Here is a 17,906-nt window from a genome sequence, read left to right as displayed (position 1 = left end):
TTTTTTTATGACATTTTTCAGTTTGGGAATTTAATTTGTTTAAAATATACATTTCCCCACACACACTTATTGTATTATGTCTTAATTCAAAGACAATCAATCCGTGTTCCCCAAACCCTGTCCTCAGAACACTTAAAGTGAATATAAAGTTAAATGAATGAGTACCCGGTTTTTAAAAATACTATTAAAAACAGGGGCAATTTTATTCATTAAACTTCAAATACTTGCCTTTTTTCTTAAGGAAACACAGACCATGATCCTACGCCCGCAGCTCCTCTGTACTTAACTTACCTTAGCAATGACGAAACCGGCTTCCTCCAATCATGGAGTGCACTTCAGAGCATCCAGCTCATGAGGCCACGTCGTGATATAAGGAAGCTGGTTTCATCATTGCTTAAGTGAGTACAGAGGAGCTACGGGTGGAGTATTGCCAATTTAATGAGATCAATAATGGTATTTGTAATAGATTTTTGTTTTGTTTTTTTCTTTTTAAAGACACAATGAGTCCACGGATCATCTTAATTACTAATGGGATATTCACCTCCTGGTCAGGAGGAGGCAAAGAGCACCACAGCAGAGCTGTTAAATAGCTCCTCCCTTCCCTCCCACTCCAGTCATTCTCTTTAGTGCTAGGAAGAGGTAAAGTTAGGTGTTAAAGATTCTTCAATCAAGAGTTTATTATTTTTAAAGTAGTACAAGATTGTACTGCTTTTGTTCTAGGGTGTAGCTGTAGTCCACATCAGTCTCTTCAGTAGAGCATTGGTGGCTTTAGAGCAATGGGAACTTCTGGGACATAATTCTCACTGCGCCTCCCACACTGATGCTGCCCTAACTCTGAAAAATCTGAGGGATATTACTCGGTATTTTCTCTTAATTCACAGGCCCATGTGAGGAATAGGACCTCGCAAACCTGGGTGCTGCCTTTGCTGTCGGGCAGAATGTGAGGTAAGTGCTGACTTTTATTTCTGGGGTTTATAGAAGAAAGAAAAACTCAGAAGTTGGCCACTTACTTTGTAAATGGACATATAAGGAAGCCCTTAGTGGATATGGGCACTTTATTTTGCTCAGATATGAATTCTCCTTTATACTTGGGAGACTATAATCGACAGCTAGACGTAGGCACTGGGCAATCATTTGTGGTGTTTCACATCTCCCGGCGGTTGCTTAAACAAACATGCCGACCGGGAGATGACTGTACTGACATCACCCTCGACGGGTGTAATTGGGCACTTTGTATTTATTAAGTAATTCTCCTTTACACTCAGGAGACTATTTTTATCGGTTAGAGGCAGGCATTGGGGCAATCTAACGATTACAGTGGTCACATCTCCCGGCGGTTGCATAAACAAACATGCCGACTGTGAGATGACTGTACTGACATCACCCTCAACGGGTGTAATTGGGCACTTTGTTTATTTATTAAAGTAATTCTCCTTTCCACTCAGACTATTTCTTTCGGTTAGAGGCAGGCATTGGGGCAATCAAACGTTTACAGTGGTCACATCTCCCGCCAGTTACATAAACATCATGCCGACCGGGAGATAACTATTGTCAACGCCCATGACGGGTGGTCCTTGGGGAGGCAGCATTTGCATAGCGCGCCTTTTTCCCCTTCTCTTCCGGAGAGCCTAAAATTGCACTGCGTAAGAGGAAGTTGTGCAGTTAGTGGTCCTATTTCGTGTTTTCACATATATCAAGCTGTTGCGGTGGAGTTCCGGATCGGAATGTACTACTCAAAGGGGAGTTAGTTTTATGGTTCAGGCAGGCACCTCAGCAGTTTCATGCTGAGGGATACTGTTAAATTGCACGGTTAGTTAAGCTGTTCTGCCCTATTTTCACACAAATAATAAGAAAAGTTTCATTTTTAAAATTTAAAGTGACATTAACGTTTTTGCATATTTTGCTTTGATTAAAACATTGTCATTTTTTTTTTTTTTTGGAGATCTTGGTTCTTTGTATGCTATTTTTGTTGTCTTGTATTTGTATAGCGCCGCCAAATTCTGTAGCGCAATTACAATTTTCAATATATGCCATTTATTTTTTTTGCCTCAAGAGTCCCAAATTTTATTGCCCTCACATGCAGTGCCCTGCGCTTCCTCAAACTCATTTTGGGGTTACTTTACAGAACTTCGCTCTTCTCATATGTTCTGATGCGTTGTCTGTTTCCCAAAATTGATGGGAAAGCATTAGAGGAAGAACAGACTTTCAGCAAGCGAGGTTTCTAACACAGTGTAATTCCTCTTGTTGATACCGAACTTGTATCTTTCAAGTTTAAGCCACATCACCTCCATCTGTTACTCAAGGAGGTTTTAGCTACATTGGACGACAGACTCCTCAGTCGTAGTCCTATTAAAAAAACTTTTTTTTTTTTTTTTACACTAGGGTTCACAATGGCAGCCATCTGTGTGCATTGCTACCGTCACTAGTGCGGCAGCATATTGATTGAGGCGTTGCCTGATGCTATCAGGACAGAAACTTCTTTGAATGAAATCTAGGATAGGATAAAAGCCCTTAAACTGGCTAATTCCTTTATTACGGATGCTTCCCTTAAAGTTATCAAAGCTGGGAGCAAAGATTTTGGATTTCTCTAACCATAAGGCTCTGCGAGCTAGAATAAAGCCTTGGTCTGCGGATGTGTCCTGAGTCTAAGCTTCTGTACCTCATCAGATGGCTCAGCAGGCTAAGGCGCTGTGGCTAAGTTCTGTAGCAACCCAAGGGTTGCAGGCTCAATCCCCGGTGAGGTCCACTCAACATTTCATCCTTCTGAGGTGCATTAGATGAGCAGCGCCTTGAGACCCTTACGGTGATTAGACGTACTTTTCAAGTACCCCATACATACATACATTCATCATTTTTTAGCTATTCCTTACAAGGGGAAGTTCTTGTTTGGACCTGGCCTGTCGGAGATTATTTCTGACATTACGGGAGGTAAGGGTCACCTTCTCCCTCAGGATAAGAGAAAAGGACGACAGATTTTTTCGTTCCTTTTGAAATTTCAAGGTAAATTCTTTCTCTACTGCCTCCAAACAAGATTAGTCTAAACCTGCATGGAGACCCAATCAATCTTGGAATAAGAGAAATAATCCAAAAAGCCTGCTGTTGGATGAAGGGCATGCCCCTGATCCAAGACCGGATCTTGTAGGGGGCAGACTTTCCTTCTTCACTCAGGCTTGGGTTCGAGATGTTCAGGATCCCTGGGCAATAGAGAGAGTATCCCAGGAATACAGGTTAGAGTTCAAAAGTTTTCCTCCCAGAGGCAGGTTTCTGCTTTCAGGATTGTCTGTAGACCAGACAAAAAGTGAGGCGTTCTTACACTGCGTAAGAGACCTTTTCAACCTGGGAGTGATCGTTCTTGTTCCGGTACAAGAACAGGGTTTGGGATTTTATTCCAATCTATTCATGGTTCCCAAAAAAGGAGGGAACCTTCAAGCCAATTTTAGATCTTAAGAGTCTAAACAAATTTCTCAGGTACCGTCCTTCAGGATGGAAACCATTTGTTCCATTCTCCCTTTGATCCAAGAGGGTCAATTTATGACAACAGTGGATTTAAAGGATGCGTACCTGCATGTTCCCATTTACAGGGCTCATTTCAAGTTCCTAAGGTTTGCTTTTCTGGACAAACATTTCCAGTTCGTGGCTCTTCCCTTCGGTCTTGACACAGCTCTCAGAACTTTCACAAGGGTTTTGGCATCACTGTTTGCTGTGCTTCGGTTAAGCATGCTCAAGTAACTGAACGGAGGTTATGCGGACTTGTCTCCTCGAATACTACTAAAGGAGCAGGAGATAAGGGATTTTCTTCAATTATGGTTGTCTCTGGATCCTCATCCCAGGGAACCTGTTTTCGCAGACAATCTTGGGTGATTGTGACAATAGACGCCAGCCTTATAGGCTAGGGAGCAGTTTGGGGCTCAGACTGTTTTACCTTTAAACAATCTGGAGCTGAGAGCGATCTTCAAGGCTCTTCTGGCCTGGCCCCAGTTAGCCTCGGTCCAGTTTATCGGGTTTCAGTCGGACAATATAACTTCAGTGGTTTACATTAGTCATCAGGGAGGAACAAGGAGTTCCTTAGTGATGACAGGTAACCAAAAATACTTCAGTGGGCGGAGGCCCATTCTTGTTGCCTGTCGGCGACCCATATCCCAGGGGTGAACTACTGTGAAGCGGACTTCCTGAGCAGGCAGACTTTTCATCCGGGGGAGTGGGAACTCCATCCGGAAGTGTTCTCCAGCCTGATTTTCAGGTGGGTTCAGCCGGAATTAGATCTTTTGCCAAGCTCCCGGAATACGGGTCAAGGTCCAGGGATTCCCAGGCGAAACTGTTAGATGCTCTGGCGGTTCCTTGGGCCTTCACTCTAACATACATATTTCCTCCGTTGGCGCTTCTTCCTTGGGTCAGTGCTCGAATCAAACAGGAGAGGGCATAGGTGATCCTCATTGCTCCTGCTTGGTCTCGCAGGATTTGATATGCAGATCTGGTGGACAGGTCATCTGTCGCCTTGGAGACTTCCGTTGAGGAAGGATGACCTAATCAAGGGCCATTCCTTCACCCACGTCTAGTTTCTCTGAAGCTGACTGCTTGGAGATTGAACGCTTAATTTTAATTCAAGCGGGGTTTTTTCTGACTCTGTCATAGAGACCATGATTCGGGCTCGTAAGACTGTAACTAGAAAGATTTGCCATAAGAAATGGCGTAAATGTCTCTATTGATGTGAATACAAGAGCTACTCCTGGGGTAGAGTAGGATCCCTAGACTTTTGTCTTTTCTCCAAGGAGGTTTGGAGAAAGGCTTATTGTCCAGTTCCCTACAGGGTCAAATCTGGGCCTTATCTATTTTGTTACACAAACATCTGGCGGATGTTCCAGATGTGCAATCATTTTGTCGGCCTTGGTCAGGATCAGGCCTGTGTTCAATTCAGTTTCTCTTCCATGGAGTCAGAATTTAGTTCTCAAGTTCAAGGGGCTCTATTTGAGCCTATGCATTCCTTAGAGATTGAGTTATTTTGGAAAGTTTTATTTCTGGTTGCTATTTCTTCTGCACGGAGAGTGTCAGAGCTCTCGGCATTGCAGTACGAATCCCCTTTCCTTATATTTCATTCAGATAAGGTAGTTTTACGTACTAAATTTAGGATTTCTTCCTAAAGTTGTTTCTGATCGGAACATTAATCAGGTGATTGTTGTTCCTTCCTTGTGTCCTAATCCTTTTTTCTCCAAGGGAAAGACTTCTGCACAAATTGGTCATGGTCCGTGCTTTAAAGTTTTACTTGCGGGCTTCTAAGGACTTTCGTCAGTCTTCTTGGTTTATGGTTTTCTCAGGAAAACGTAAGGGACAGAAAGCTACGACTACTTCTCTTTATTTTTGGATGAAGAGTATCATACATTTTACATATGAGAATGCTGGACAGCAGCCTCCAGAGAGGGTTACGGCTCATTCCATGAGGATTGTTGTTTTCTCATGGGCATTCAAAAATGAAGATTTGCAAGGCCTCTCTTCACACTTTTTCAAAGTTCTACAAATTTGACTTTTGCTGAGGCCGCTTTTGGGAGACAGGTTCTTTAAGCAGTGGTGCCTTCCGTTTAGGTTTCCTGTCTTGTCCCTCCCGTATCATCTGTGTACTCTAGCTTGGGTATTGAATCCTATTAGTAATTAAGATGATCCGTGGACTCATTGTGTCTTAAAAAAGAAAATTTATGCTTACCTGATAAATTTATTTCTTTTTTGACACGATGAGTCCACGGCCCGCCCTGTTCTTTTTGACAGGTTCTGGGTTATTATAAACCTCAGACACCTCTGCACCTTGGCTTTTCCTTTCTCTTCCTAACTTCGGTTGAATGACTGGAGTGGGAGGGAAGGGAGGAGCTATTTAACAACTCTGCTGTGGTGGTCTTTGCCTCCTCCTGCTGACCAGGAGGTGAATATCCCATTAGTAATTAAGATGATCTGTGGACTCATCGTGTCAAAAAAGAATTAAATTTATCAGGTAAGCATACATTTTCTTTTTAAGGCATGTTCATTTCACATAGGAAATGCCTACACTTTGCATACTGCTTCATCAAAGCCTTTTGTTCCCCACAAAAGCTTCTCCAAAATTCTTGATCATGTTTTGACTTAAATTTTACTTCTATATTAGTCATCCTAAAGGTTATTTTTGTTTTTTGAGATCCTCTTAAACTTCTAGATATGACAGGGCCTATGAATACCCAAAAACTCCCCTCGCCCATCGGGCGAGTAAATCACAAAACTTACCAGCCCATAAGTCGCCTGTGCATATCTGCAAGTAGTGTGCGTATATATCTTATTGTAACCTCGCATGCATTGCAGACAGAGGTCCAACATTTTTTTTGTGCTTTTTATCCCACTTAAAATGTCAGGTCGCCGCTCGGGCTGGTAACTTACTTGCCCGCAAGAAATTTAAGTCTCATTTGGCGACTGGACCGGTCTATTCATATGCCCTGTATGACATTTGCTTTTAATACACACTAGGAGGATTCACTTATTTGCTAGTTGCATGTTTTCTGTCTTTATTTAAAAAAACAAAAAAAAAAGTTGCTGGTATATTAATCTGTCTCTCATAATGTATTTGTTTTCCTTTTAGGTATGGCTAAAAGAATAGTAAATGCAAAGATTGCCTGTTTGGACTTCAGTCTCCAGAAAACTAAAATGAAACTTGGAGTCCAAGTGATCATTTCAGACCCTAGTAAACTGGATCAAATTAGACAAAGGTATAAATGTTGTAAATTGGCAATAATTGTACATGAACGACTTGGTTGGACAATATTAATGACAGTTAACACCTTGACATTTTTATATAGATGTTTTGGTTATGTGTAGTAAAAAAAAATCTTGGCTCTGAAAATTGTGGCCTTTAAAGGGACACTAAACCCAAAATTTCTTAAATGATTCAGGTAGCGAATACAATTTTTAGCAACTTTCCAATTTAGTTATATTATCTAATTTGCTTAATTCTTTAGATATTCTTTGCTGAAGAAATAGCAATGCGCATGGGTGAGCCAATCACACAAGGCATGTATGTGCAGCCATCAATCAGCAGCTACTAAGCCTATCTAAATATGCTTTTTAGCAAAGGATACCAAGAGAATAAAGCGAAATAGATAATAGAAGCAAATTAGAAAGAGATTTAAAATTGCATGTTCTATCTAAATCATGAATGAAAAAAATTGGGTTTTATGTCCCTTTAATTCTTAGAACTGGTAATGCACATGTCAGACTTCTCAAGGGTTAACCCTGCTACATATTCCCTAATTGGCTTTTTTCGATAACTGCAAAACAATTAATTTTATATTGACATAAGGATTGTAGCTAGCCTCTAGGTTGGATTGGTTCCACCAAATAAGGTGGGTAGAGTTTGTAAAATATAAGATTTCTGTTGTTAATTTGTAATAGCCAAAGTGTGTTTACTGTTAGCTTGAACGACCTTTCAGCAATCTCCTGTACTATCCATGAAGCTTTTAAACACCCTAGCCCTACATGAGCTTCCCATTATATTTGCTGTCATTCCTTTTTGGTGGGGTGAACAGTTATACGCGTGGGATAAAGCAATCATCTTCTGCTTTCTGGAGTGAGATGATTTTGCTCATCTTACAGTCTTCGCAGGAGTTGAACAGATCTAGTTTTCATGGTCTTCTCTAATGCAATGCATGACTACATTTTATTATCTATCTAGATCTCTCTTAAATGGTTTGTTATATAGTAATTGCATGTTGTAACTTTTACAGGGAATCTGACATTACTAAAGAGAGAATTCAAAAAATTCTAGCCACTGGCGCTAATGTTATACTTACTACTGGAGGAATTGATGATATGTGTCTTAAGTACTTTGTGGATGCTGGCGCCATGGCTGTTCGTAGAGTTTTGAAAAGGGACCTGAAACGTATAGCTAAAGCAACTGGAGGTAAATACACTTGGGTGATTTGTAAATATTCTCTGTTGTAAAAATGCCTTAGACCCATTTAAGAATGTCTAAAGTTTCATGGCATGGTTACTTCCATAGGTTATTCAGCATCATTTTATAGTTAAAGTGTATTTATAACTCACACTAGTAATTTTACGGTAATATTTTGCACCCCCTCACCCGACACCATTTGATTTCCCCATTCATTTTGTTAAACATAATTGGTTGGGAACCAACAAGAAAACTGAGAAGCCATCCACGCACTATTACATATAGAAAAGGTTATTTCTGTATAGTTAAAGGAACAAAAAAATAGCTAAAAAGCAATGGCTCCAAAAATTTTATTCTATCTAATATAATTTTTTTATTTTGTCCCCTTGTTTAACTCTGAACATTAGGGACATTAACCCCTGATGGATACGACTATAACATTGTTATATTCCACACAGCCATCACTTACACACTTTCTTTTCCAAATCCTTAGCAGAAGAAATTAAATAAGAGAAATCTAGATTCAACATGGCAGTGCCCATTACTTTATAGAATCACCAGAATTGGATATCCCACAATGTTCCGTGTTAAATTACAGGAAAAGGGACAATTTAAATTACTGCAAAGTAATCTAATACAGCACATAATTAAATATTTTATATTACAATATCAAAATGCCATATCTTGGTTTATATCCTCATGTAGCAGTCACAAAGCTTCTTTTAAAAAATAAATAATAAATTAATATGACAAACCAACAAATCCAAAATCAGTAGCAAGAAGAAGATCCTTGTACCCATCTAGAAACATGTTCTGGGTTTTCTTTTTGGCCCACCTTAAAGAGTCGGTCTTTCATTAATGAGTTCTACATAGGGAAATGCCAAGATGTCATTCCAGTATGATTAACTTCATGGTTTTCTTCTGTGCTGAAATTAGGGAATAAAAACGTATTTTGTTACGGATTTTGAAATGGCTGTGTTTTTGTTTTTCAACTTTGGCAATCTTCAGTTTATTTATGTCTTGTTCCTGCTCCTAAAACGGATTTGCTTCACATTCTTTATCAGCTACAATTTGTTCAACGCTTGCAAACTTGGAAGGTGAAGAAAGCTTTGAAGCATCCATGGTGGGACAGGCAGAAGAGGTTGTGCAAGAAAGAATATGTGACGATGAGCTGATACTTGTTAAAAAGTAAGCATTTGTATTATTGACTTGTTGCCATTTCATATCTGCCATTAATTGTTTAAAGTAAAAATTGATGTCAGTGTCTTTTTATCCACATTGTTGTAAAAGTTGGAAGATTTTGTGTTTTTTTTTTTTTTCTTTTCTTATTCAGAAAGTGTCTGTAGGTGGGATATATGGTTTTAAATTGCTTTATTTATATCCTTAATGTTGGTTTTTGTTGCACTGCTCTTGTGCATGTTAAAGGGACATGTAACCCAAAAAAAATTCTTTCATGATTCAGATAGAACATATCATTTTAAGCAAACCACTTTCTAATTTACTTCTATTATCACATTTGCTTCATTCTCTTGGTATCCTTAGTTGAAAAACATATCTAGATATGCTCGAGCTTGGAGCTAGCTGCTGATTGGTGGCTGAACTTGTATGCCCATTTTCATTGGCTTATACGTGTTCAGCTACCTCTCAGTTTATTGCTGCTTCTGTTATCAATTTTGCTTAATTATCTTCTTATTAAATGTCAATTGGAAAGTGGTTTAAAAATGTATAATATATCTGAATCATGAAGAAAAAAAAACATTTGTTTCATGTCCCTTTTAATAAAGTGACTGCTGTTTTGAAGACCTCCTTTATAGGTAAAACATGTACCACTGTTGGTGATCTACAATTTTCTAGGTATGTGTGTATATTGAATCACAATCCAAATATACTTCCAAAATTGTCATGTGCTAAGCTACATAAACTAATATAGAGCATCATTCACTAACTTATTGAGAAATTTATCACACTCTGGTCTTTTTTGTAACGGACAGCTAACAAAAAATTACCCTTTTAACGAATATGTTGTGTGTTTACCTTCTCCTAAAGGGCTTCACCAAATAGAGGGTGAAGTTTGTGAATAAGACATTTATGTTGTTTATTTGAAATAGCCAAAGTTTTTACTGTCCTCCTTTAATTTAATTTTAGCTTGAACGACCCTTCAAAAATCTCCTGTATTATCCATAAATCTTTTAAACACTAGCGCTACATGAGCTTCCCATTATATTTGCTGTCATTCCTTTATGGTGGGGTGAACAGTTATACGCGTGGGATAAAACATTTATCTCCTGCTTACCAGAGTGAGATGATTTTACTCATCTTACAGTCTTTGCAGGAGTTGAACATATCTAGTTTTCACTGTCTTCTCTAATGCAATGGATAATTATATTTAAAAAAAAAAAAAAAAAATGTTCAAAAGGTGTTCCAAAGACTTATCTAAAGGTCTTAAAGGGACAGTCAATACTTCGTTAACATTATTTGAGATAGAAATATAATAACCGAAGATCCGCCTGAACTATACCCCTTCTGCCATGCCGCCTTGCTTCTGTAGTAATCACTTTCGCTAACTTGTCTAATACCGGGTAAATATGGCAGCCGGACTCCCCCCACCGTTACGTAGCTGCCTTCTTCTTCAAATGATCATCAAATCAGAATCCAGTCCTCGGACAGAAATTGCACGTGCCATATTTACCCGGTATTAGACAAGTTAGCGAAAGTGATTACTACAGAAGCAAGGCGGCATGGCAGAAGGGGTATAGTGCAGGCAGGTCTTCGGTTCTTATATTTCTATCTCAAATAATGTTAACGGAAGTGTTGACTGTCCCTTTAAAGGCAGTGTTACTCAAGATAGAAGTGGCAATCTCACAAGTGTAAACGTTTATCGTAAGGTAAATTCAAAAGTTCTACTTTTGCATCTCCTAATCATTTAGGGAATTAAAAACAATACATAGTACTAATGAGATTAAGATATGTACAGCTTGCAACGGTGGGCCATGCTGTGATAATCCTGTGTCTGAACTTCAACTCTCCAGTTAATACTGTAATATACAATAAGTCCCAGCTTGGATAAGAGTACGATCAAATCACTTGCGACAATAGGTGACTTCAAAACGCCAACCATTATATGATTTTTAGTAGTATATGATACGGTGTTCCAATGATTATCTTCCACTAATATGACACATTTATATTACATACATAGCTATATTATGTTAAAGTGATGGTAAATCCTAGCATTTGTGAAACGCTAGGATTTACCATTGAAACAAATAAAAGGGGCTTTTATACTTCATGCTGAAAGTTCCTTTTGTCTGAAGCATTAGCTGCACTGAGCAACTCAGGCAGCCCACAGCAGAACGCTATTTTGCTGTGAGGTGATGTTTCCACCTCTTGGCCAATAGCACGCTATTGGCTAAAATTACTTCACCACTAAATAGTGTTCTGCCTGAGGAGCTCAGTGCAGCACTTTGATTGAAGCAAAGCCATTTGCTTCCTTGTAAACCACTTGTATCTACATTAGTCAGTTCACTCATTGATAGTGCTTTAGTAGTACAATAGGATATGTTTGTGCAAGTCACAGTGGTGGTGATTGTGTCTGAAATTCAAATCCTGCATTTGTTTAAATTAATGTAGTTTGAGTGCTGATAACTTTTCTCTTGTTAAGTGTATCCAGTCCACGGATCATCCATTACTTATGGGATATTAACTCCTCCCCAACAGGAAGTGCAAGAGGATTCACCCAGCAGAGCTGCTATATAGCTCCTCCCCTAACTGCCATTACCAGTCATTCTCTTGCACCCAACGAATAGATAGGATGTGTGAGAGGACTGTGGTGATTATACTTTAGTTTCATACCTTCAATCAAAAGTTTGTTATTTTATAATAGCACCGGAGTGTGTTATTCCTTCTCTGGTAGAATTTGAAGAAGAATCTACCTGAGTTTTTCTATGATTTTAGCCGGAGTAGTTAAGATCATATTGCTGTTTCTCGGCCATCTGAGGAGAGGTAAACTTCAGATCAGGGGACAGCGGGCAGATTAATCTGCAAAGAGGTATGTAGCAGCTTATTATTTTCTGACAATGGAATTGATGAGAAAATTCTGCCATACCGATATAATGTAAACTCAGCCTTAAATGCAGTAGCAGCAACTGGTATCAGGCTGTCATGTATGTATATTTTACACTTCAGTATTCTGGGGAATGGCACTTCACTGGAATTATACTGTATGCATAAGACTTTAGCCTAATTTGCAGGGACTAGCAACAGGCTTTTTAATAACACTCAATTTATTAATGTTAAACGTTTTTTGCTGGCATGTAAAATCGTTTAATTTTCTGAGGTACTGGGTGAAAAAATGTTTTGGGCACTATTTTTTTCCACTTGGCAGTCGTTTTATTTAATTTATGACAGTTTACTGATCTCTCTCACTGTTATGTGTGAGGGGGAGGGACCTTTTTTGGTGCTTTTGCTACGCATCAAAAAATTCAGTCAGAAGTTTGTCTTCCCTGCATGATCCGGTTCATCTCTACAGAACTCAGGGGTCTTCAAAACTTGTTTTGAGGGAGGTAATCACTCACAGCAGAGCTGTGAGATTGTAGTTGACTGTGATAAAAAAACGTTTATTTCTGTTTTTTTTTTTTTTGTTTTTTTTTCTGCTATCAGGGTTAGTTATCCTTTGCTAATGGAAGCAATCCTTTGCTAAAATTGTGTTTTTTACAAAGATTTGATGCTATAACTTTTCAGTTTATTAATTTTCAACTGTCATAACTTTTTCTGTGCTTCTTATAGGCACAGTACGTTTTCATATTATAGTAAATTACTTGAAAAGTATTTCCAAGTTGCTAGTTTATTTGCTAGTGTGTTAAACATGTCTGATTCAGAGGAAGATATCTGTGCTATATGTGCTAAAGCCAAAGTGGAGCCCAATAGAAATTTATGTACTAACTGTATTGATGCTACTTTAAATAAAAGTCAATCTGTACAAATTGAACATATTTCACCAAACAACGAGGGGAGAGTTATGCCGACTAACTCGCCTCACGTGTCAGTACCTGCATCTCCCGCTCGGGAGGTGCGTGATATTGTAGCGCCGAGTACATCTGGGCGGCCATTACAAATCACATTACAGGATATGGCTACTGTTATGACTGAAGTTTTGGCTAAATTACCAGAACTAAGAGGTAAGCGTGATCACTCTGGGGTGAGAACAGAGTGCGCTGATAATATTAGGGCCATGTCAGACACTGCGTCACAATTTGCAGAACATGAGGACGGAGAGCTTCATTCTGCGGGTGACGGTTCTGATCCAAACAAACTGGATTCAGATATTTCAAATTTTAAATTTAAGCTGGAAAACCTCCGTGTATTACTAGGGGAGGTGTTAGCGGCTCTGAATGATTGTAACACAGTTGCAATACCAGAGAAAATGTGTAGGTTGGATAAATATTTTGCGGTACCGACGAGTACTGACGTTTTTCCTATACCTAAGAGACTTACTGAAATTGTTACTAAGGAGTGGGATAGACCCGGTGTGCCGTTCTCACCCCCTCCGATATTTAGAAAGATGTTTCCAATAGACGCCACCACACGGGACTTATGGCAAACGGTCCCTAAGGTGGAGGGAGCAGTTTCTACTTTAGCTAAGCGTACCACTATCCCGGTGGAGGATAGCTGTGCCTTTTCAGATCCAATGGATAAAAAGTTAGAGGGTTACCTTAAGAAAATGTTTGTTCAACAAGGTTTTATATTGCAACCTCTTGCATGCATTGCGCCTGTCACGGCTGCAGCAGCATTTTGGTTTGAGTCTCTGGAAGAGACACTTGAATCAGCTCCATTAGATGAGATTACACACAAGCTTAAAGCCCTTAAGTTAGCTAACTCATTTATTTCAGATGCCGTAGTACATTTAACTAAACTTACGGCTAAGAATTCCGGATTCGCCATTCAGGCACGCAGAGCACTGTGGCTAAAATCCTGGTCAGCTGACGTTACTTATAAATCTAAATTGCTTAATATACCTTTCAAAGGGCAGACCTTATTCGGGCCCGGGTTGAAAGAAATTATCGCTGACATTACAGGAGGTAAAGGCCATGCCCTGCCTCAAGACAGAGCCAAACCTAAGGCTAGACAGTCTAATTTTCGTTCCTTTCGTAATTTCAAAGCAGGAGCAGCATCAACTTCCTCTGCACCAAAACAGGAAGGAGCTGTTGCTCGCTACAGACAAGGCTGGAGACCTAACCAGTCCTGGAACAAGGGCAAGCAGGCCAGGAAACCTGCTGCTGCCCCTAAGACAGCATGAATCGAGGGCCCCCGATCCGGGAACGGATCTAGTGGGGGGCAGACTTTCTCTCTTTGCCCAGGCTTGGGCAAGAGATGTCCAGGATCCCTGGGCGTTAGAGATCATATCTCAGGGATACCTTCTAGACTTCAAATTCTCTCCCCCAAGAGGGAGATTTCATCTGTCAAGGTTGTCAACAAACCAAATAAAGAATTAAAGGATGCTTACCTTCACATATCGATTCACAAAGATCATTACCGGTATCTAAGGTTTGCCTTTCTAGACAGGCATTACCAGTTTGTAGCTCTTCCATTCGGATTGGCTACGGCTCCGAGAATCTTCACAAAGGTTCTGGGTGCTCTTCTGGCGGTACTAAGACCGCGAGGAATTGCGGTAGCTCCGTACCTAGACGACATTCTGATACAAGCTTCAAGCTTTCAAACTGCCAAGTCTCATACAGAGTTAGTACTGGCATTTCTAAGGTCGCATGGATGGAAGGTGAACGAAAAGAAGAGTTCTCTCTTTCCACTCACAAGAGTTCCCTTCTTGGGGACTCTTATAGATTCTGTAGAAATGAAGATTTACCTGACAGAAGACAGGTTAACAAAGCTTCAAAATGCATGCCGTGTCCTTCATTCCATTCAACACCCGTCAGTAGCTCAATGCATGGAGGTGATCGGCTTAATGGTAGCGGCAATGGACATAGTACCTTTTGCACGCCTACATCTCAGACCGCTGCAATTGTGCATGCTAAGTCAGTGGAATGGGGATTACTCAGACTTGTCCCCTACTCTGAATCTGGATCAAGAGACCAGAAATTCTCTTCTATGGTGGCTTTCTCGGCCACATCTGTCCAGGGGGATGCCATTCAGCAGGCCGGACTGGACAATTGTAACAGACGCCAGCCTACTAGGTTGGGGCGCTGTCTGGAATTCTCTGAAGGCTCAGGGACAATGGAATCAGGAGGAGAGTCTCCTACCAATAAACATTCTGGAATTGAGAGCAGTTCTCAATGCCCTTCTGGCTTGGCCCCAGTTAACAACTCGGGGGTTCATCAGGTTTCAGTCGGACAACATCACGACTGTAGCTTACATCAACCATCAGGGAGGGACAAGAAGCTCCCTAGCAATGATGGAAGTATCGAAGATAATTCGCTGGGCAGAGTCTCACTCTTGCCACCTGTCAGCAATCCACATCCCGGGAGTGGAGAACTGGGAGGCGGATTTCTTAAGTCGTCAGACTTTTCATCCGGGGGAGTGGGAACTTCATCCGGAGGTCTTTGCCCAAATACTTCGACGTTGGGGCAAACCAGAGATAGATCTCATGGCGTCTCGACAGAACGCCAAGCTTCCTCGTTACGGGTCCAGATACAGGGATCCGGGAGCGGTTCTGATAGATGCTTTGACAGCACCTTGGACCTTCGGGATGGCTTATGTGTTTCCACCCTTCCCGATGCTTCCTCGATTGATTGCCAGAATCAAACAGGAGAGAGCATCAGTGATTCTAATAACGCCTGCATGGCCACGCAGGACTTGGTATGCAGATCTAGTGGACATGTCATCCTGTCCACCTTGGTCGCTACCTCTGAAACAGGACCTTCTGATCCAGGGTCCCTTCAAACATCAAAATCTAATTTCTCTGAAGCTGACTGCTTGGAAATTGAACGCTTGATTTTATCAAAACGTGGTTTTTCTGAGTCAGTTATTGATACCTTAATACAGGCTAGGAAGCCTGTTACCAGAAAGATTTACCATAAGATATGGCGCAAATACTTATATTGGTGCGAATCCAAGAGTTACTCATGGAGTAAGGTTAGGATTCCGAGGATATTGTCTTTTCTACAAGAAGGTTTAGAAAAGGGTTTATCCGCTAGTTCCTTAAAGGGACAGATTTCAGCTCTGTCCATTCTTTTACACAAACGTCTGTCAGAAGTTCCGGACGTTCAAGCTTTTTGTCAGGCTTTAGCTAGGATCAAGCCTGTGTTTAAAACTGTTGCTCCACCATGGAGTTTGAACTTAGTTCTTAATGTTTTACAGGGGGTTCCGTTTGAACCCCTTCATTCCATTGATATCAAGTTGTTATCTTGGAAAGTTCTGTTTTTAATGGCTATTTCCTCGGCTCGAAGAGTCTCTGAGTTATCTGCCTTACATTGTGATTCTCCTTATCTGATTTTTCATTCAGACAAGGTAGTTCTGCGTACTAAACCTGGGTTCCTACCTAAGGTGGTCACTAACAGGAATATCAATCAAGAGATTGTGGTTACATCTTTGTGTCCTAATCCTTCTTCGAAAAAGGAACGTCTGCTACACAATCTAGATGTAGTCCGTGCAGTCAAAAAGCTTCGGCTACCTCTCTCTCCTTTTGGCTTCGTAGCATAATACGGTTATCCTATGAGACTGCTGGACAGCAGCCTCCTGAAAGAATTACAGCACATTCTACTAGAGCTGTGGCTTCCACTTGGGCCTTTAAGAATGAGGCTTCTGTTGAACAGATTTGCAAGGCTGCAACTTGGTCTTCTCTTCATACTTTTTCCAAATTTTACAAATTTGACACTTTTGCTTCTTCGGAGGCTGTTTTTGGGAGAAAGGTTCTTCAGGCAGTGGTTCCTTCCGTATAAAGAGCCTGCCTGTCCCTCCCGTCATCCGTATACTTTAGCTTTGGTATTGGTATCCCATAAGTAATGGATGATCCGTGGACTGGATACACTTAACAAGAGAAAACATAATTTATGCTTACCTGATAAATTTATTTCTCTTGTAGTGTATCCAGTCCACGGCCCGCCCTGTCACTTTAAGGCAGGTAATTGTTCCATTAAACTACAGTCACCACTGTACCCTATGGTTTTCCTTTCTCTGCATGTTTTCGGTCGAATGACTGGTAATGGCAGTTAGGGGAGGAGCTATATAGCAGCTCTGCTGGGTGAATCCTCTTGCACTTCCTGTTGGGGAGGAGTTAATATCCCATAAGTAATGGATGATCCGTGGACTGGATACACTACAAGAGAAATAAATTTATCAGGTAAGCATAAATTATGTTTTTTTTATTATTATTTTATATTTTAGACACTTATGACTACTATAACTGGGCTTGATGACAAACCACAACTCTTAACATTTTACTTTTGGCCGCTGTAAAAAAAAAAACTACTCTGATTCAGCCTTATTGACAGTAATTTCTTTTAACAGTACTAAAGCCCGAACATGTGCTTCCATCATTCTACGTGGTGCTAATGACTTCATGTGTGATGAAATGGAACGATCTATTCATGACGCTTTGTGTGTAGTGAAGAGGGTGTTGGAGTCCAAGTCTGTGGTCCCAGGAGGTGGCGCTGTGGAAGCTGCACTTTCCATCTACCTTGAGAACTATGCAACAAGTATGGTAAGACCAGTTATGATCAGAATACAGGTAGCCCTCAGTTTACGCCGGGGTTAGGTTCCAAAAGGAATGGTTGTAAATCGAAACCGTTGTAAATTGAAACCCAGTTTCTAATGTAAGTCAATGGGAAGAGAGGGAGTTAGGTTCCAGGCCCCTCTCAAAATTGTCATAAGTAACACCTAATACATTATTTTTAAAGCTTAGAAATGAAGACTTTAAATGCTAAACAGCATTTTAAACCTAATTAAATAATCACAACTGACTATCATCAAACCTAAGTTTAATGAACAAAAACATTTTTTTTTTTTACTTGCATTTTTCTGCAAACGGTTCTCTGTATTGTTGGCATGTTAGATA

At 40.3% G+C, this 17,906-nt stretch overlaps 1 protein-coding gene across 1 annotated transcript in view; it reads left to right on the top strand.

The window, feature by feature from the left end:
• The window catches only part of TCP1 (t-complex 1), a 50,211-nt gene that overhangs the window by 12,736 nt on the left and 19,569 nt on the right, over positions 1–17,906 (top strand). Inside the window, exons 7-10 of the mRNA XM_053711173.1 lie at positions 6,593–6,719; positions 7,734–7,909; positions 8,965–9,088; positions 17,360–17,552. Coding sequence (XP_053567148.1) covers positions 6,593–6,719; positions 7,734–7,909; positions 8,965–9,088; positions 17,360–17,552 — 620 coding nt within the window. The remainder of the gene's footprint in view (positions 1–6,592; positions 6,720–7,733; positions 7,910–8,964; positions 9,089–17,359; positions 17,553–17,906) is intronic.

Source organism: Bombina bombina, chromosome 4 (genome assembly GCF_027579735.1).
Source record: "Bombina bombina isolate aBomBom1 chromosome 4, aBomBom1.pri, whole genome shotgun sequence".
Classification (NCBI taxonomy): Eukaryota; Metazoa; Chordata; class Amphibia; order Anura; family Bombinatoridae; genus Bombina; species Bombina bombina.
This window is presented reverse-complemented; position numbering and strand designations above follow the sequence as displayed.